The following is a 20,686-nucleotide window of genomic DNA, read 5'->3' on the forward strand; positions in this document are numbered from 1 at the left end:
CCATGAGTGAGATGTCAAATCACTAGCTGGTTCTCTGTGACAGCAGCAATCTTTAGGTCAGAAACACTGTTGAAACACTCTTGATATTAATAAGTCCTGTTCTTTTGCTGGTGTTGCAGATGGTGAGAATGAAAATGAATTACTTCACTGGCTTATTTCTTGTTATGTATAGGTCAGACTCACTGGAAAACTAGCCTTGCTGTCTTTGTTTCTTAGCAGTTCTCCGGTGTGCCACTTCAGAAGGGCCAGTTTCTTAGTATTTTGCAGCGCTAACACCTGAAATGTCCCATCTTACTTGTGTTTTAATAACGGAAATAATCTTGGAACTAATTTATTTCATTGTCCCTGCCCTTCCAACCTGCTTTTTTGTGGCTTGCAAGTTGCTGGAGTGAGAGGATAGTTTAAAGAAAGTTGTGTGCACATGGGATGCCTTGCTCTTTAAATCTTTTTAAGTGGTTGGATGCTGGTAAGACAGGGTTATGTACAAACCCTGAGTGTGGAGGTGCCATTGGTGAGCGTTACTTATTTTTACCATGAAACCTGTGACGAGACATTGCAGTAGGCAAAAATTGCCCTTAGCTGTAGGAGAGCTTTTTCCTCTAAATAGAGCAATAATTGTAAACAGCACCTCTTTTTCAAACAGATAGCAGAGGTGAGAGTGGTGAGAATTCAGTGTTTGAAGGGCTGTTAGCAGTAATCTTGTTTTTTAGCATGTGCCCATGCACTTGCCGTCTCACTAAACCATGCTGTTGTTTTAGTCCCTCTCACTTCTGTAGGCCCATGTGGTTCCCATTGCAAACGTCAAAAGAAAAGGCACAGACAGGTCATTCTCTGGGAAGGTAAAAGATAAATTTACCCTGTTGCTTCTTTCTCTGAGGCAGCATGGGAGAGAGCTAACACAAACCTCAGTCCCGGCTCCACCAGAGATCCTGCTTGGTGTCATGGGCCAGCATTTGAGCAGCCTTGGCGATTTCTTCCACACATTTCATCCGGTGCTTTGTAATTCCTTCCCCCCCCACACTTGCTTTTTCTGACATTTTTGTAGGCCTAGCCTGTGTTAACTTCCCTTTGTTCTCCAAGTTACCTCCTAGAATCTGTGCATTCGTAGAAACTCCCAACTATTTCCCTCCAAGGCCTTTTCAGCACCATCTTGCAGTCTGGAGCTCAGCTCAGTCCCAAGGAGCTTCTCTTCCCATTTGCTCTCTTCTATTAATGAGAAAATGGAGTCCTTCCTGCCCACCACTCCTTCAGCCACAAAGTGCTGCCCAAGCTGTCAGTGCCTCTCCCATCACTCTAATGGCTCTGCATGGATGGAGAAGGAAGAAGGGCTGTCAGGCACTGAGTGCAACATCTTCAGAGAAAGCTTTGCCATCATACTTCTTTGGATTTCTCTTCACTCCCTTATCCCGGCTCTGGCCACAACACTGAGCACTGTGTAATATACAGGGGGCCCTGCAGGTAGGATCAATATCTGGCTTGACTATAATCCTTTCCCAGCCACGACTGGGTTTGGGCTGTCTCATTTGGCATGCCCGGTTTTCACAAGGAAGGGGAAAAAGAGATTTCCTTTGAGAGTAAAGAAGAAAGAAGAACTTTTGCACTAATTGGTTTTTAAAAGGCGTAGTATTAAAAAGAAAATAGACAAGGTATGGCATGACTCTCCAGAAGAATATCTAAAGGTACAAAAAAAGAATACATGCATGTTTCCGTTTTCTTGATGGCAGGTAACAAGTGAGGCTTGATGTGATAAAATGTGAGAAATATGAAAAGAATCAATGTATTTGTAAAAATACTGCACAAGGCAGCAGTTAAAAGGCGGCACTTCCAGGCAAAGGGTGTGTGCACAAGTCTCAGAAGGGGATCTTTTTCATATAGCTGAGAATACAAGTTAGTTGAGTAGAAAAAGTTAGGTTGCATCAGTCTTCATATTCCCAGCAAAAAGTGAATCTCAAAAAGTCAATCAGAGAGAAGTGCTCAATCTTATCACATATTATATATTTTTGCAGTGCTGAGGCACCTTTCAAAAACTGCAGACTAGGAGCACGATCTCTTACCCCAGTACACCGCTGGCGGATGTTGCCATGAGCTATTCCAGACCTTCAGGAGATCTGTTCTGATAATAGACTGTCTTTGCTTTTAAGTAACCAGCTTCTGGAAAACCTGCTTTGTTCATTGTGAAGAGCCTCCAACAAAAAGGGGACAGTAGACCGAAGAGGAGTTTGTCCTCTTGATGTTGGCCCATTGTGTGACGCCATTGAAAATAAGGCTGGGAAAAATGCGCTGGCTTGGAGCTCGCTGCCTTGCTTCCTTTTCCTTGCCATTGCTCCTGCTACCATCCCAAGCCCCGCCACTGCTTGAAGCACAGTTATGGAAATGCATGCTTCTGACATTGGCCCCGTTAGCCTTTCAAATACTGCCTTGGGATGATGGTTTAAGGATTTTGTTCTTGCTCTTTGTTCTTAAATAATAGATTTCTTGTGTGTACATGAGCAGATTTGCATGAAATGCAAAGTCTCAGCATTGATGGTGTGTTCCTTTGGGTACCCTACTTTTTAACTTGAGTTTATTATCATGAGGGGAAAATGACATTTTTAATTTTTTTTATTAATCTATATTGTTCTCTGTTGGTGGCCCTAGTAGCTTTGTGGAACAAGTTCATGCAGTAGGGAATTTTTCTTGCCACAGATTAACTCCAAAGAGAATTTGGCAGTAAAGTGTTTCAGTTGTTGGCATTTCTGAGCCACCATCTATTGAATTTGAAGCCCTTTTTGGGCAAGTAGCAGAGTAGGTGTGCCAGAGTTGTAAATTCCTCTCCTCGGGGAATCCATTTTGTGTTACTAAAGGGTTTCAGTAGTGACAACAAACATGGAAGAACAGGTCTCTTCCAGAAAATCAGAAGTGCTGGTGTGGTTTAACAAATGGATCTCAGGCATGGGAAGTATTTCATGTTTGCCACTGCCTGAAACAGGGAGATCTGGAACAAGTCTCTGAAACCTTCTGTTTCCCTGTCCCTAGTGCAAGATTTTCAGGGAAGGATGATGCTGTCCTTATGTATTCAAAGGTGTTGCCAAGGGTGTCTTATCTCAGCAATTCCTACTTTTATTGTTAACAGCAGGGTTCATTTTGTTTTGAGAGGGTCCAGAACAAATGCTGGATGCTATTCTTGGCCATCTGTAATAACATTTCAGCGCCACCATTTTTCCAAATTATGCCTAGGATAATGTGACTGCCTGAATAAAATCCACTCTGCAGCTTAACAGAGAGAGAGAGAGACCTTCTTTTTCCAGGACTGCCAGTCCTTCAATTTTTATACATTTACACACTGCTCTCAGGGAGAATAAATAATACATGAACATATGCACTGGCTAAGTGAAATTTCCTTCTGATTATAGTGAGACAGTTGTTAATGGCAATTATAAAATATATTTCTTCATCTATTGCTAATCCTGCTCTGTGTTTGAGTGTGCCTTTCTCTTATTTTTTTTTTAAGTTGCCATCTTGTTTTTATTTTTTAAACAAATTGTTTTGATCATTTTTCATATGTTGGCAAGTTGTAGTTTTGAACCCTCTTGAACACGTTTCTGGCAGAATTACCTCATCTGAATCAGAAATAGTGCTACTGCAGAAGTGCCCTGAAATGCTGTGTCTGCTACATTTATGTTACAATAATAGAAGCTTTGAAAAGAAACTGATTGACATTAATCCCAAATGAAATGTTTACTCTCTGTTTAATACCTGATGGCCAATTCAATACTCTGAATCTATATGAAACAAGAAAAATGTTTAAGCATCATTATTAAGGCTCAAAATCAGGTAATCAAAAGTCAGAGCTGTATCTTGAAATGGTGTTGAATTGTATACTCAAATAGTGGTTTTTGCACTCACTGAATTCATAGACTAAACCTTTTTGAAGGCTTATTTGGAGGGTAGAAGTATATGACTTCTTCCCAAATCTGTTATACATGTAGGCTAGACAGTTGAACGCTGCTCCTGAACTGCATTTTATCCTCCTGCCTTCACCGTATAGTCCCATATGATGTTGAACAGGTCAGTGAAAACAAGCTGTTGCCAGGTGAATGATGTTTCTCTAGTTCACTGAAAACCGTCTTAAAACCTTATGGTCTGATACTGAGAAGTATCGATCTCATTGCTATTGACTCAGTGGCATTTGTGCTAGAATATATACATACCTGGAAGAAACTGGATCTACATTTGGGGCATAGAAAGTATAGAAGAATTTTTGATCATTTTGGGGTCTCAATCCCGTTTATAAACAGTAGATAACACAACTTTCTTAGGAATTCACATGCTGCAGAAAAATTCATCTCTCTTCAGGTAACAGTATTAGTTACATTATTTGTTCCTAGCCCTGTTTCTAGCTGAACCATTGTGCTTGACGTTTTATAAATACGCACTCCATACACTTCCTTGCTCATCTGAAGCAGAATTATGATACAAAAGATGTTTTAGCAAATTTCAATCTAGGATCTGATAATAGGATGTGTCAAGCAGCCTTTAGTATTGGTTGTTGCAATCCTTCTTGCCCATAATCCTAATTGTATGTATCTGGTAGTACCTCTTCAAGAAAGGCAGAGAGGGACAGAGTAGATGCTGTACTTTCTTAGCCTGTTACAAAGAGAGCTGTCAGTTTTGGCGGCAGGATGCTGTATCTAGCAGTCCATGTTCACTTCTGCACAGGCCTCACCTGCTAAGTGTCAGAGCGGTCAACACTGCCCCAGTTTGGTCGCAGTGCCATTCATAGGAGTGCTGCATACTCAGCTTCACACTACAGCCCCTGTACTGACCACCTCCTCTGGGCAGCACTGTCCCAGGTACTTTTCACTTCTCTGCTTTCAGATATCACACTCATGTTCTGGCTTTGTGCTGTCACCTCCTCTGACCAATGTTGTTCATCTCAGTTGCAATATACCTTATCTTCTCCACAGTGAGAAATTTTAAAACAAGCCTTTTCAGATGGTTGGCCTGAAGACTGATGTGTTTTCAGTTTCAATGGCAAAGATGGATGTTCCGTTCCAGAAGCGGGTTAGTAAATGTTTTCCAAAACGCTAAGAGTGTCCGGAGGAGGGCCACAAAGTTGGTGAAGGGTTTGGAGAGTAAGCTGTATGAGGAGCGGCTAAAGTTACTTAGTTTGTTCAGCCTGGAGAAAACTAAGAGGAGACCTCATTGCGATCTACAGCTTCCTCACAAGGGGAGCAGGAGGGGCAGGCACTGAACTCTTCTCTTTAGTGACCAGTGACAGAACCCAAGGGAATGGAAGGAAGATGTGGCAGGGAGGTTTAGACTGGACATGAGGAAAAGGTTCTTCCCCCAGAGGGTGGTGTAGAGCACTGGAACAGGCTCCCCAGGGAGGTGTCACAGCCCCAAGCCTGACAGTGTTCAAGAAGAAACTGAACAACGTCCTCAGACACATGGTGTGAACTGTGGGGTTGTCCTGTGCAGGGACAGGAGTTGGACTCCATGATCCTTGTGGGTCCCTTCCAACTCAGGACATTCTGTGATTTCCTACATATGGTCCAGTGTTTGTTCTTGTACCATCACCACTCTGTACTATCCCAGACAGGATTAATACAAAAACATACACTTTTTGTGTCACTTTTCAAGATAGAGGACTGCAGTCAGCCCTGGGCTGTGGAGTGTCCTCAAGAGCTGAGATCCAGTGGACCATGAAACCTGTCTCAGAAAGATGAGATGTGGCATTACAGTTTATGTAACACACTGTGCTCTGTAATTGGCTCTTTTAATGCATGCATAGAAACACTGAATTACTTGCAAGAGGAAACAGTATTGCTGTGTTGTTCAGGAGACAGATTTTATTGGTGGGTTTCTCTATTTTTTGCCTTAAACAACTGGAGTTTTGGAAGTCAAATGTGAATACAAATGTACTTGGGACTATAGATCTCCAATATGGGGAGAAAATAGAGATGGGGCCAGGGAAAGCTACCTGATAAAATCTGCAGAAACTTCTCTTTCTGTTGGGCAGGAAGCATGTTTTCCACTCTGACACACTGGGTTGCTTTCTCATTGAGATGCTAAGGACAGTTCACTGAGGGCTGAGAAGTCTGTAAGTCTGGGAGTCACTAGAGATCAACAGGTCCTACAGTCTAATCTGCATTATCATTAATTCAGTTTATAATCAACTCTTCTAACAATTATCTCTGTTACTAGCTTGGTCCATTAAGGTCATTAAAACTCGCTTTGCTTCAATTTAAACCCTCAGGTTGCTGCTTCCAGTAGGTGAGTATCCTTACATCCTAGTATGGAATATGTTATGGTTAACTAATGATCCAGCTCTGTTGTAGCCATTTGGCCTCCTATTTTGTGTCTTTAATGATTCAGGAGAGAAATGCCTTTAGGTACTGTTGTAAACAGCCCTCTAAATCTTGAAAATCAATGAGAAATGAAAGGAAGTTAATTATAATTTGTACTGACAGCACTGCCTATTACTTATACTGTTAAGTATTTCCATTACATGAGCTTGGATCGTTTGTGGAGGACAGGCGTAGGAATTGCTCTGTGTTTTTTTTCTGTTTAAAACTTTGTAATACACTCACATTATGCTGAGGTTTTGTATTCTATGCATCCAACTAAGTTTAAATCCCTTAGGAAAATTTGATCAAAAACCTGTTTGGCCATTTTGAAGAATGGACTGATGGGAAGATGGAGGAGAAGACTGAAGAAATGTATATTCCTTTGCCTGCGTTAGTGTTCTGAATGACAGGTTGTGCTGTGAAAAGATCTTTAATCTCCCTGGTTTGAAACAGGAAATTAATCTAGTGAGTGGGACTCTAGTTAAGAAGCAAAATTAGCTGATCAAAGAGTGTGGGGCAGAGAGCCACAGGAGTGGGGAGAGGCTGGGATTGGAAAAAGCAGCCCAGGAAAAGAAGGTTGGACAGGGAAGTCTGAGACATGAGAGAAGACCACACTGACAATGCAGAACTAGATGGACCAGGACTTGCTAGCAAGAACAGGACCACCAGAGCAGCGAAAAGCCAGGAACGGGGATGGGAGCAGATGAGAAGGACTGGGTAGGAAACCTCACGCTTGGGGCATGCAGGTAGGAAAGCAGGTTTCCACAAAGCACATCTCTTCCGAGAAGCTAGAATAGGACCCAAGGTGTTTCCTTCTCATCCTCCCGTTATTGCCAGGAAGCAAGCTGGCAAGGGACTCTGCTCCCCGTGCAGCTGAGTCACGCAGCACGAGCAGGTTGTGATCTTCTCTGTTATTCCACTCAGTCGAATGGCAGAGGCCGGTGTGGAACCGAGTGCTTCAGGTATGGAGATCAACCATATGGCTGTCAGCACAGCATCACATGGTGGGAGGCATTTTCTGGCTTCCTCTTAGTAGGAACCCAAGAAACTACTTTCCTCAAGGTCTTAATACTCTCTTTTTAACATCACATGAAGCACTTCGGGTTAGAGAGTGCTGAAACTGAAGCTGCTTATACATCCTGTAACTTTTTCTCTACCACATAATTTTTTCCCCCACAAAATGTGTGCTTTGCTCAGTAACAGAGATGAGCCGTGCACATATAATGCACTTTTTTCTGTCTTTTTGTGGAAAGAAAAAAGTGCAGTGTGAGAGTGAGGGAATTTCTTGAAGAAAATGTTTGTAGTAGTTACAGGAACACGATCTTATCCTTCAGGCCAGCTGAGTTTCACTGTGGTCTTGGACTAGCCATTTTGAGCTAAACTTTTCAAAGGCTATCATTAGCTGTTGTTTCTAACTCATTTGAGATGCCCAGTTCTAGAGCTTGGAAGAAGACTGGTAAAAATACTGCATGCTCTTCTCTGAAACAGAAGTTTCAAAAAGCATTTCTTAGGCATGTCAAATCAAGTAGTGCTCAAATCAGAAGATACTTCTGAAATTCTGCCATCTGTGCTTTAGCTCACTCTCCATGTCATGGTAATAATGCTACTTCTAAAAGAACGTTGTGGGAGATTTTGAAAATAAATTAGCTTAATGTTTTATGATGCAGTCAAGAATAAATAATTGGACAAGGATGAAGGCTGGAGGAATAAAAAGAAGTTGAAAGATTATAGTATAAAGTACAGTGTCACACACCTAGCATCTAATGCAGATGTCTCCTATAAATGTGGAGCTTATCAAATGGAAACTACAGAGGAGGAAGAAGGACCTGGGAGCATTGCTAGATCTTGCGATAACCGCACATTGCTAATCGAGGCAGCACTTTCATGATCTGTTACACTGTGATCTTAAAAGGTCTTAGTGGCTATCAGAGAAACACTAATGCTATTGGGCTTTTGGGAGAACTCATCTGGACACTGGTATATACTTTCAACTTTATAGCAGAAAGATGAGAGCAAACTGGAGGAAGTGCCCAATGGGGCTGATAGAATGATTGGAGCAATGATTGGCCAGTTTTAAAAGGCAAAGAAAAATGTGTGGCTTATTGAGCCTTGCGAAATGAAGGTGGAGGGATGAGTAAGACAGCAGTTGGTAAATATACCTGAAGGATTAAATGAGACTAGCTGAGCTGAGGTTTGAAATTAATGGGAATAAGCTTAAGGCTGAAAATTAAGTGGTTTGTAAGTATCAGAGTAGCAAGAGTCTGGGGCAGTATTGCTAAGGACAGAGTGGATGGAAGACACCTTGCTGGGCTGGAGATGAAGCTTGAACCCTTTTGAGAAGGGTGTGAGCAGGGCCTGGCTCAGACTTAGGAAGGCTATATCCAGTTGAATCTCTTAATTATAGCAGATGCAGCATGGACATGATGCGTGCAATGCACGTGGGCAGTTGACCTTTTCCTTCTCTCAAGTGAAATCAAGTCATTAGGAATTATCTCTCAGTATTCTGGCCCTATACTTCAGAGCTTGAGCTGCTTTAATTTTAGTATGCCTTGGGGAGCCAGATTACCAGTGTATCTGCCCTGGAGAATCTGGGAGCAGATGAGGAGATCTCTTTCAGATGACTGGTTTTTAACGTGCAGCCAGAGAGGTTTGTTGAGTGTCTGAGCATGTGTGGAAAGGAGGGGATGTATGTGCTCTCCATTAGATTTTGCAAAATGCAGGAAAGCCTCTTGTCTCATCACTCCAGGACATCTACTTGTCCTGGTTTATGCAGTGTATTTGAATGGAAAACTATCAGTTGTGTAAGGGCTGAAGGAAGAAATACATCATTGGAGTGGGAACGTTGCCATTCTCAGCCTTGGGATGGCTTCTACTTCATGTTTGTCACATGCAGTTCATATCTGTGAGAAACATGTGTCACTTCTGATTTGATGTGCCATGTCATAAAAGCTCTGTTGACATTTTGTAACCTATTAAAATCTTAACGAAAGACGTTTGCAACAGATAAATGCCATCTGCCATGGCAGGGCAACTTCCCAGTTATCTAATCACACACACCTCTTGTAAAATGCTGCATCACCTCAAAAAAATGAGCATAAGAAGCTTGTCATTTCACTCATTCCCAGATTCTTAATTCATCTATTAACTTTTTTTTTTTGTGTGCTTATTAAGAACCCTGAGGGGTGGAAGTTGCAGCAAATCCATGATAGCTTTAGGAGTTCCATTTCATTAGAGCTGTATTTACTCTCTGATTTTTTGGTACACTGAATTGGAACCATTCTCCCTACAATCTTAATATTTTGCAAATACTCATGGGCTTCACAGAAGGAAGTGTGAAAAGTCTGAGCTGTCTCAGGAACATGTAACAGGACTTTTGGGGTGGTGTAAAAAGAGGAGAGTTTTCCTCATTAACCTGTGTTTGTTCACTTTGTCCATTGGGGGAACTGAGATGTGCTAATTATTTTAAATTGATTCAGCTTGTTTGCCAGTTTGTCATGCCAGTAGTCTCAGATGTGGGATAAGGAGACCAAACTTTGGCTTCAGTGCTTGCTGGGCTGACAGCTTATATAAAGCACAGTTTTTTAATTGGTTGGGGCAATTTTTACAGCCTGAAAAAATAGGCAGAGTGTTTCATGCTTGGATGGGAGAGAAGAGCACTTTATCCACTTATCCTTTGCTTTGCATACTGCTGTTCTTCAGTGCTCTAGCTCTTACATGTAGATGAGACAAACTTTCTAAAGAGAGAGTTTATTGCAGGAAATGTGTACATACTGCAGGCCACATATACAACACACTCGCATTAATATGAGAAACAGTCAGCAAAAGCTACTTAAGATGGTGCCAAGGTAGAAAACTGCATCTCTACAGACTATGGTGAGAGGTGACAGATCTACCTTCTGTCACAATGTTATGTGTGTTTTCCAAGAAGCGTGCAAGCATTGTCTAGCCCTCACAGTCATCAGTGAAGAAGTTAGGTCTGTTTTTATCGCTGTCTTACAGGCAGAGAAAGAGGTACACTGAAAAACGAAGTGACAAGACTAGCAAATCTGTGTAAGCAGCAAAACAAGATACCAGAAGCCCTGGCTTGCCAGCCTGTCTCATTACATCATGCCTGTGTGCCCTGGGCAAACCCCATTTTTTCGACTGTGTTTGTACATAGCATTGCTGTGGTATAGTAGGCTTCAGTACTGATTCTAATACTGATTTTTTAGACATAAGCGTATAATATCCCTGATGTGACCTAGCCTCAGGCTCCCTGTTAGTAAAAAGATAATTTCCTTTCTTCATTGGGATATTGAGAGATTATGGTAGATGTATATAGGTGCCACAGGATAAATCACATAATGAATAAATAAATAAATAAATAAATAAAAACCAACACAACACACAGGGACAAGAGAAATCGAGAAGCTTGTGGGCATCGCTCTCTGGATGTAAGTGTTCTGAGGAGGCAGCAATACATTCTCAGTCCAGCACTTGGAAGGATAAGCCATTACACTGTGCTGCTCTCCTCATAGTGGACCATATGGTAAGGTCCTACTGTGCATGTCCTCGCAGATGGAGTGATGAAACTGAAAAGCCTGCTGTGCAGAAGTTCAGTAGGTTTTTTGAAACTGCATTACCATGCAACCATTTCAGTTGCCATTATGTTTGACCTGGTTTTATACATCCTGATGAGGTCTTTAAAAGGAACTTATTCTTAGTTGCCATTCATACGATTCTTATCTTGCCATTCTCAATTTCAATAAATTAATATGGGGGTTAGGTAGGATATGTTTTTGCATTTGCAACTCTGTAGTAATGGCTATTCTGCATATTTTGTCCCAGAAACAGAAGGAGAAGCCATCTTTTTTGCATTAGTTGCAGCATGAAAATGGTAATACTAGCAGTTACTGCAGAGTGGTTGGTGCAGTGTAAAAGTACACCCTGCTTCCTTGTGTAATGAGCCTCTTCACGTGGCCTGGGAGATACCAGTGCAAGCACCTGAGACAGATAAGTTGAACTCCTAAGGGTATATTGTGAAGATTTTTATCACAGCCCAGTCGTAGCTGATGCTTAAAATGTGCAGCAAAAAAGAGGGAATGGGATTAGGCGATGTCTCAGTAGAGGTGCTGCAGCCTATCTGGGCTTTTCAGAGCGAGAAACTGTACCCAACTGGGTATCACCGGATGGCATCAAAATGCTTGCTTTGTTTTCTGCTTAAATAATAACAACCAGGTACACTGTGTGTGGGAAGGGATTGTCAGGGGGAGAAAAGCTATTTAGCATCAAGCTAAGAAAACAGCAAAGCACTGCTGTTTAAAAGGCTGTACAAAGAGCAGGGCCTGTTGCTTTCCTTCCAATGCATTGCAACTTTTTTCGTTCTAGGAACTTTCCGCTGTACTTTCTGTGAGACTGAAGTGGAAGAAGATGAGTCGGCGATGCCGAAAAAGGATGCAAGGACACTCGTGGCAAGATTTAACGAGCAGATTGAGCCCATCTATGCGCTGCTTCGAGAAACGGAAGATGTTAACTTGGCCTATGAAATCCTGGAGCCAGAACCCACAGAGATTCCCGCCCTGAAGCAGAGGTGGGAGTGGGCCCGGTCTTCTCTCGCTGCACTCCTTCCCTGTGGTGGATTTGTCTGCTCTGTGAGCTTTTCCCAAACTGTGTGCAGCCTCTGACCGCATTGAAGGCTTAGTTGTTGAGCACCAACTATGCAAGCTACCGGCAGATTCCCCAAGGAGTGTGTGGTTTCTAAGGAGACAAAGGGCCATAACCATTTTTTACTAAACAAGGCAGATGATGTTTCTTCTGGTCAGCCTCCTGCACGTAGTTTTCTGTGGGGCGGGATACTTGAATTACCTGCTACTTGCTATGCTGCAGCTGCTGTGTAATACCAAGTCCTTGCCCTAGTATTTAAGAAATGAAAACTGCAATGATTTGGAAAAGCTCTGAAGGTGCCATCTACACTGTCTTCTTTCTCTCAAACCCTTGTCTTTCATCTATTCCTTTTGCCTCTATGCAGCTTTTGAAACTAAGCTATCTGAATTCTAGACTTTGCATTTCAAATCCACATATAACAACGTTCTAGTTCAAAGGCGTTACTTGTAATAAGGGTATTTTTTTCTTCTGATTTTCTCCTACTTGTTACACACCTCTTCTTTTTGGGAGGCGACCATGTTATAGTCAAAAACTCTTTAAAATGTTCCTACCCATGGGAAATGACACTTTCTTTCAGAACATTCCTAGCTGTACAAAAACAGATGATGTTTAAATAATGCAGAAAGATGTGGGGAACAGTCAGTTTTGTCAGCTGTGGTGAAATGTGATGCACTTCTCTGTGTTTAAAAAAAAACCAAAAAAATCCCCAAAAAACCCCACAAAACAAAACACAAAAAACCAAAAAGCATGGCAGAGGGGAATGTACCACGAAGGGAAGCATTCCCACAGTGCCTTGGGGTGCTTGGATTTAGTTAATGGGAGAGCAAGCAGGATACTTTTTTTTTCTCTCAGACTAACCTTGCGAGAGACTGTTCCTCGTATATTCATGCTAGACAGTTTCTAATTAATATAATAAAAATTTCTTTGTCTATTCATAGTCTTTTTCTAGCCAAGAAGGTAGCTAATTTTCCTCATCGTTCTAATAGAAAAACAGAAGCAATATAGAGAGGGGAAGAGATTTTTCCAAGGTCGCTCAATATGTCTCTGGTGATATGGGGAGTCTTTAAAGCCTTTATGCCCAAGCTTAATCACTAGACTTTGCTTTAAAAATCCTTTTCCATAGTTTAAATAGTAGAACTGGGATAACACCACCAAAGAGAGAGTGATTCCTCAGTCTTCCCCTTCTGTGCACAGGAAATTGTCACAGCAGAAGCCTGGTGCAGTCCCGTGATTAAATAGCAGCACCCGCTTACTTGACCCTTAAATACTTCAAAAACATTGTAAATGATTAATTACTCTGTGCAAGGAATGACAAAATAAATAGGCAGCCTTTTAAATGCTTACTTGAATACAAGTTTCTTCAGCACACATTATGATTTAATTATTTATTAACTCTTATTAATTCAAAACAGCTAATTGCATAAAAGCACTGCTGTGAAATTTTTATTTGAAAGTGCCAAACTCTGGGTCATTTATTCTCTCTGTTTTTATGGAGTCTCGAGTGTCTGAAATCATTGACAAAACTGACATTTGATGATTCTGAAACAAACAGAAAAGGTCATAAAGTGCCCGCATCTTCTCTTTGCACCAACACACGCAACTTCATGTGTGTTCAGGAGAGTTACAGTTCTAAGCAACCACGCTGACATTGCATAATTGTCATTCACCTGCTGTGGGAAACAGGGCAGATCTTCATTTATGTCTTTGTAGGAGGCCATTAATTTTCTTAATTTTGGCAGAGCATGAATTAACCCCAAAGGTTTCAAAAGAAACCTGCTTTATGTAAGCCCTTCTCTGTGGTTTTCTAAAACAGATGGATTTTAATATCCTCTCAATTTTCTTATGTCAAAATAGCATGATTTTATATAACAAAAATCTTCACAGAATTAATTTTTTGTGGTCATGCTATCAAAAGCCATGGATTGTCTGCTGTGAAGTTCAAACGCTTAATAGCAGCTAAGTGAAAAAGTGCTTTATTTCAAACACAGCATAAAAAGTCATTCCCATTATGCAAGACCTTTTCTTAATAGTCTAGGCAGGGTTGAGATGAAAATTTCAAGTAGTTTCCCCATTGCACAGTGTGGTTTCTGTGGATCATGCCTCAGCTACGTCAAGGATAATTTATATCGCATTTAAAGGCAGCTAACCACTCATTAAGGGATTTCCATCAGGGTAAAACAACTGATGGGTAACAGAGCAAATGTAGCCACATCTGGGCCACTGAGCAGCCACTGTCTGAGCGGTTCCTGGTTGCAGGATGGCCCCGCAAAGTCTAGACCTGGGTGGGGGGAAGCAGATCTTGATCTGAGAGAGAGAGATATTTAAGAGTAAAGCAGCTCACGCATGTGTCCTTTTGCTGGTGCCTGATCCATGGTGTTTAACCCTGTACTTTGGAAGAGGGTTGCTGAACGAGAAGATCTCTTCTGGCAGTAAGGAGTATTCCGCTGGTCTTGAGGGGCTGCTGGCTCCTGCCAACAGTGTTGCTGAAGATGCAGTTCCACAAACAAGGAAGTAAATTGAGACACATTTGCAAAGCTAACCAGAGTCCAAAAGTAGATAGAAAGCATCTAGATGGTTCCACCTAAGCGTGGGACATTGCAGTAGATGGCTTAAAGTAATTCATACTCTAAGTGTCTCTTAGAGTTGTTACTTTCATTTTTGAAATGTTCCTGATGTCGTGGATGTTGTTTTGCTGTTACATGATACCATATAGGAAAAAGTCCATTTCAGGCACACTTATGAGGACCTCTGTGGAGAAGTATTATTAGGCAGTCCCTGGTGCTACTGAGTATTTAGCTGTCACGCTGCAGTCATGGGGAGGGGGAGCTGCATTGTGTATCGTGTGAGGAAAGTGGATTACATAAAATCGTCAGGGAAACGCTTGTTAGAGATTTCTATTGTGTGGGAAGCAAAGTGGTGCTTTTCACAGAACACACGCCTGTCTTGTGAGTTGGAAGGTACCAACATTTGAAATAACGCACTGGGAAGAAGGTCTCTGTGTGATTCCTTAGGTTATATAAGTAATACATGGGCATGAGTCTTCTGCCCCAAAATTAAAAGCTGCAGTGAAGGTCTCCTAGTGGGGCTGGCTGCAGGAGAGAACCTGTTGGTGTGTGGACACATGTTAAAATGGATGCTGTGAGATGTTTTGCTAACAGACCCCAGCAAGCTCACTACTGGGAGGCTATGAGTAGCCCTCAATCCAAACTGTGGCTGAAGGCACCGCTTTTTTTTATCTGGATAAGGGAGATTATCACCTACCTGCATATTTTTCCCTCACTGTTTACCCCTAAAAATTCAGCAGAATTAGTTCATCAAGCAGTGGTTAAGTCCTTGCTGAATTTAAAAAAAAAAAAAAGCATACTACTCAGGTCTTCTCCAACTGCAACCTTATTTTAAGCTTCTGGGTTGGAGGAAATGTCATTGGGTAGATAGCAGTGACTGAACCGTGCTCGGTGACAGCTTCTGTCAGCTCAGCTGGCAGCAGAGCAGAGACACGGTGATTATCCATGATGATTTTCTCTGGAGGAGTCCAGGCAGGCCTGTTACCTGTGAAAAGCCTTAGGTATCACTGCAGTCACACGACTGAAATTATATGGTTGAGGGTGGGTGCAGCCTGCAGTGGCTCTGTTTCTCTGAGAAGATGAAATATGATTTTGAATTAGAGCAATAGTCACGTTTGGTTTTCCCTACCTGGAAAGCAGTGAGTTTCCATTCAGCTGCTTTCCCTGATAATTGCATATGTAGCAGCACAGGCCAGAGAGAGTATTTTAGGCTTATTGCCATCACTATGGAGAAAATACTCCACCTGATGTCCTCTTTCCATCAGATCCAAGCAGGAATGTGTTGGGTTTTTTTTCTGCATCAGTCTCCCAGGCTAGAAGGGAGCCTGGAGGAAAATGTGCTGGCTGCAGCTTCTCTCAGAAAACAAAGAAGGCCTAGGCTTTGACTGCTGTACCCTTCGCATCAGTCATCACTTTTCTTTCTCCAGCTTTTCCCCAATGAAGACAGTTCTGTCTTGCCTCCTCCAACACACACCACCACACAAAGCTCTTTGCCCAGCCCTAGTCCTCTGGTTTGAAGGTGCCCTCTCATCTTCTGCCTGGACTTCCCAGTCCTCCCAAGGCTGTGTCTGTGGGTAGTACAGATCTCCTGTGTAACACAGGAGATGTGACTTACCACAGGCATTGTCACTCACAATTCAAGCAAAGGTGTGAACTTTGTTTTTCATGATTAGGTAACTCCTTCACAGGTCCTGTGATTAATAATGGTTCACAGATCTGAGCATGCTGGGTCTCTGGGCCTGTCATCTGACTTGTTTAAACTTTAGTGCTTTTTTAATGCAGTATAGGGTTGCTGTGAAAGGCCAAAAAGAGACTTTTCCAAATGCCACATAATTGTTCAACTATGTTTTGCTTGCTGTGACTTTTATTTCAGGGTGTCCTGGGCTTTTATGTTTTACTTCATGTGACTGCATCAGCAACCTTAGTGCTACCTCTTATTTTCAGTGTCTGTTGTGGACATTGCCATGGTCTCATGTAGGGTTTCGCATTAGAGACCCCCTAGGTGCTCAAAACAGCAAGCTGGTGTAGAAAATCCTGGCACCACATGTTAGAAATCAGAATGCAAGTTCTCTGTGCAGACAGGGAGAGATAACTAACCATAGTTTAAGTGTTGCAATGTTGGCTGAGGAAGGGCTTGTTCTGAGTGCTCTGGTTTTCTCTCTTTGCCTTTTATGTAGCAAGGAGCGTGCAGCTGGTGCTGGTTCAGGGACAGCAGCTGGCCTTGCAGGTGGACACCATCGGGAAGCATGGACTACAAAAGGACCATCATATGAGGACTTGTACACCCAGAACGTTGTCATCAGCATGGAGGACCAGGAGGATCTTAACCGGTCTGCAAGTGAAGGAAAGCCGGCCAGAGAGAGACCAATTTGGCTACGAGAGAGCACGGTGCATGGGGCTTATGACCCTGATGAAATCAAAGATGGTAAGAAAATTCACAGAGCCAGAAGTACTGTGCTGCTTGTGTGATGCTCTTGGAGTGCTGTCAAAAATTGTTCCCCTGTGTGTGTACAGCTGCTGCTTCTTACACTCCAGATTTTGTCTGATCCCTTCTGCTTTCCAAAGTACCCGTGTGTAGGCAGATGTAAAAAATCCTGGTTTATTAGATCCAGAATTGAAATCTAGATCAGTAAAGCTGAGTTACACACAAAATTGTTTGTGCCTCTAAAATGTGAATTATCTGATACCTCTTCCACCTTCAGTTTATTGCTTTTGGACAAAGGTCTTTCAGTCTCATCTAGAAAGGTGCCCCACTAATAGGTCACTGGTGAAAAATAACATTTATTAACATTCGGTCACTCTGAAGCCTACTAAATATACCAGCAGTGTTTTTGTGCTCCCAGCTGCCTTCTTGTCAATTATTTTTTCAAAATGTGTTTTATATGAAGACCATGTTAGAAGTAAAGCTTCAGGCAGTACAGTAGGGAGGTGTGTCACCATGGCAGGTGAGTCTTTATTGCTTTGTTTGTTTCTCATTGTCTTTGCTTTTATTTTCATTCATGTTGAGGTCAGGTTGTCCATGGACAATAGTCAAGATCTTGTAACCGCTAGTAGAAACATCCTGCTTTGGTAGGTGTGCTATTTAAGGTTACATATTAAAAACAGGAAATAGAAACCTTCTATGATTTTTACAAGAGTGGATCAATAGATGCACTCTACCAGGTCATTTGAGGATTATAGAATGAAACTGTTGATGCCATAGGAAGAGAAGAAGGCAAAGGGAACTGCGTTTGTGAGCAGTGCAGTGCTCAGGAGAGGGGGAGAGTATGTAGGTATAGCAGAAGTGAAGAAAATGGATGTAAAATAGTGGCCAGATTTTCTTTCTTGCATGTAACACCTTTCAAGCATACAGATCCCGAAACTTTTTCCAAATAGAATGAACAAAGTGAGGTGACTGAAACAACTTCCTCCTGCAGTCTGTAGCAGACGTTGTTGTTATTCACCAGCCATGGTGACTTCTCACCATGTTTTTCTGTTAGACATTCAATTCATGTGTAGTTTTGAATTGGCTCCTTTAGGTGACTTTTAGTGTACAGTAGGAGAAAATGTAACTATCCCTGTCTTCTAAGGGAGAGGAGGAGCTGGCATAGAGAAAGGATGTGACTTAACCAAGCATGCTCAGTGGCAGTAGTTAACTGTGGGTCCAGAAAACCTTCAGGGCCATCACCCAGATCTCTGTGAGGAAACAATTATTCTCTTGTGTCTCTTTGCAGGGGGCCGGGATCTGGATGCCTTCCAGGAGCGTGAGGAGAGCCGTGCAGCTCTGGATGACAATGAGGAGGTGATGCGTGCCCTGCTTATCCATGAGAAGAAGACACCTTCTGCTTCAACAGTCACTGTTGGAGGTGCCGCTCCTCTGTCGGGTGCCAATGCTAGTGACTCTGAGAGTGAGACAAGCGAGTCGGAGGAGGAATCACCTCCCCGCCCTCCCGCTGCAGCCACCACAGCATATGGGCTAGAGGATGAGGAGGAGGATGAAGAGTTTGAGGTGGTGGCAGAGGACCCCACTGTCACAGTGGCCGGGCGTCCACATTCGTACAGCCAAGTGAGCCAGCGCCCTGAGCTGGTGGCCCAGATGACGCCAGAAGAAAAAGAGGTTTACATAGCCATGGGGCGACGCATGTTTGAGGATATGTTTGATTAACTGCTTCCTGCCATGGTATTTTTTATAAAAAGTGACTTTTTAAGCCAGACACTCCCTAGTAAAACAGAAGACCGAAGTGCATCTTTCCTCCCCTGTGTGCAGGGGCACTGGGGCTCAGGACTGCTAATCTCAGCCATTTCGCCTACTAGAAAGGGGAGAGCAGGAAGGCTGCATGTGCCAAAACAGGTAGGGGAGGACAAGTGTCAGAAGTGAGGATGCTTGCAAGGTAAAACTCTGCTTCAGGGTGCCCTGCACAGGCGCTGCTTTAACCCTCTCCAAGGTCCCAGCAGCTGCCTCCCCCCGCTCCCAAATGCTTTGAATTGGTTTTGTTGCAGATCCTAGTGAAGTCCACATCCCTGCCCTCAGAGGACTAAGTGCTCTGTGGAGGAGGCTGTAAGTAATGTTATAGCTGACGGTGCTCAGTGAGGGGAGAGGAAAGGGAAGCATCATCTGCTGATTGGCAAACTTGGGCAATGCTTGTAGCTGACCTCCTGCCAGCAGCTGCTGGCCACCAGAGTGGCTATTTCTAAGCAGCCCTGTGGGCAGCAACCTTTTCTTCCTCTCGTTCACTCCTAACTAGGTTAGCACCTCAAGGTCAGGTGTAACTTGAAACATGCAGAATGAAAGCCTTGGCAAGCACACACAGTCACTCTTTGTCAGTATCGTGAAAGGCCTCCATGGATCTGAGCTGTCAGAGCACTCTGACTTATCAGGAGATACCTTCATTTTCCAGTATTGCTGCCTGTCGCTTCTGCCCAGCCATGTCCCAACACCAGTGTTGCAGACAGTTTGTGGTGGGCAGGACTGTCAGGCAGTGCCAGAGAAATAGCATCGTTTTTATTTGACGTCACACCAGGGCTGTATCATTTTAAGAGGAATTATGCAATTTCACATTCTGCTTTGGCACACTTTTACAATAGAAGAACATTTATCAGTGCCTACAGAGCAATATCATATTTTTAATGTTTTTTCTCTTTCAGTTGAAAATGTTGGGTTTTTTAAATTGTTGTGTTTTCCTATCCAGTTCTACAATAAAATAAAATGATAAAATAATTTTGTGTTCCAGGGGGTAGGGACATTATTACATGCTGTTCCATTTACATGGGCAGCATGAATTTGCTGTTCACTGAGACTGTAAATCTGTTTTATATGAACTATGCTTTCTATGTTTTGCTAACCTTGTAATGCGTCCTGCGTGGTTTTATTTTCAGCTTCTTAATATTTTAAACCCCTTCTTTTTTTTTTTTTTTTAAATAGTATTTTAAATTCGCTTTCAAGTCATTTTAAAGAGAAATAAATAAAGAGAAACTTCTCTTTTTCATCTTCCAGTTTGTCATGTCCTAGTTGGGAATGTTGTTTGCTTGTCATTTTGATTTCCTAGATTCAAGAAAAAAATTAAATTTGAGGCTATCCTTTGAGGAAAGGACTATTTGAAATCACGCTGCAGCAGAGCTTCCTTGAAGGCCTCCTGGAATCTCCTACACTTCCAGGAAGGATGTTCTATTGTGCTGGTGCTGAGGGATGCCCTTATTGATCGGCACTTCCATTCCTTTCCTTCTTCCTCGAGGGAAGCATAGTCTGATGGTGGAGGTCTCACAGACACTTTATTGCTAGTTAAAATGATACTCTTGTATAGACAGACTTCTAAGATCTGGTGTCAGGCTTCAAGATGTCAAGCCACAGAGCCGATAAGTCAGATTCAGTGATCGGCTAATAGGAAGAAAAGTGCTGTACCAATTCTGTCTAGATTTAGTCCAGTTGAATTCAAGGTTAACACCGGAGAAAGGCAGGTAGATTTACAAGGAGCCAAAGACAGAAATCTATAACTAATTCTGAATACAGTACAACTACTCATGCTTGTAACTCACCAGTAGTTTATACTGAGTTTTTAGTCTGCAAAATCAAACTGTAGGTTTACTAAAGCTTAAGTGAAGAAATACTGGCTTTTACTACAAGAGCACTGATACTGAATCTATATCCAGCATAATCATCTACAAAGTAGTGGT

General features: G+C 42.4%; 1 protein-coding gene across 2 annotated transcripts in view; it reads left to right on the forward strand.

Moving 5' to 3' along the window:
* Nucleotides 1-20,003, forward strand: part of GTF2E1 (general transcription factor IIE subunit 1) — a 53,252-nt gene extending 33,249 nt beyond the window's left edge. For both annotated transcript variants that reach the window (XM_065859595.2, XM_065859603.2), the window contains exons 3-5: nucleotides 11,697-11,898; nucleotides 16,714-16,961; nucleotides 18,250-20,003. In XM_065859595.2, the coding sequence (XP_065715667.1) occupies nucleotides 11,697-11,898; nucleotides 16,714-16,961; nucleotides 18,250-18,680 (881 nt within the window). In that variant the 3' untranslated portion in view covers nucleotides 18,681-20,003. The remainder of the gene's footprint in view (nucleotides 1-11,696; nucleotides 11,899-16,713; nucleotides 16,962-18,249) is intronic.
* Nucleotides 20,004-20,686: the final 683 nt, after the last annotated feature.

Source organism: Patagioenas fasciata, chromosome 1 (assembly GCF_037038585.1).
Source record: "Patagioenas fasciata isolate bPatFas1 chromosome 1, bPatFas1.hap1, whole genome shotgun sequence".
NCBI lineage: Eukaryota > Metazoa > Chordata > Aves > Columbiformes > Columbidae > Patagioenas > Patagioenas fasciata.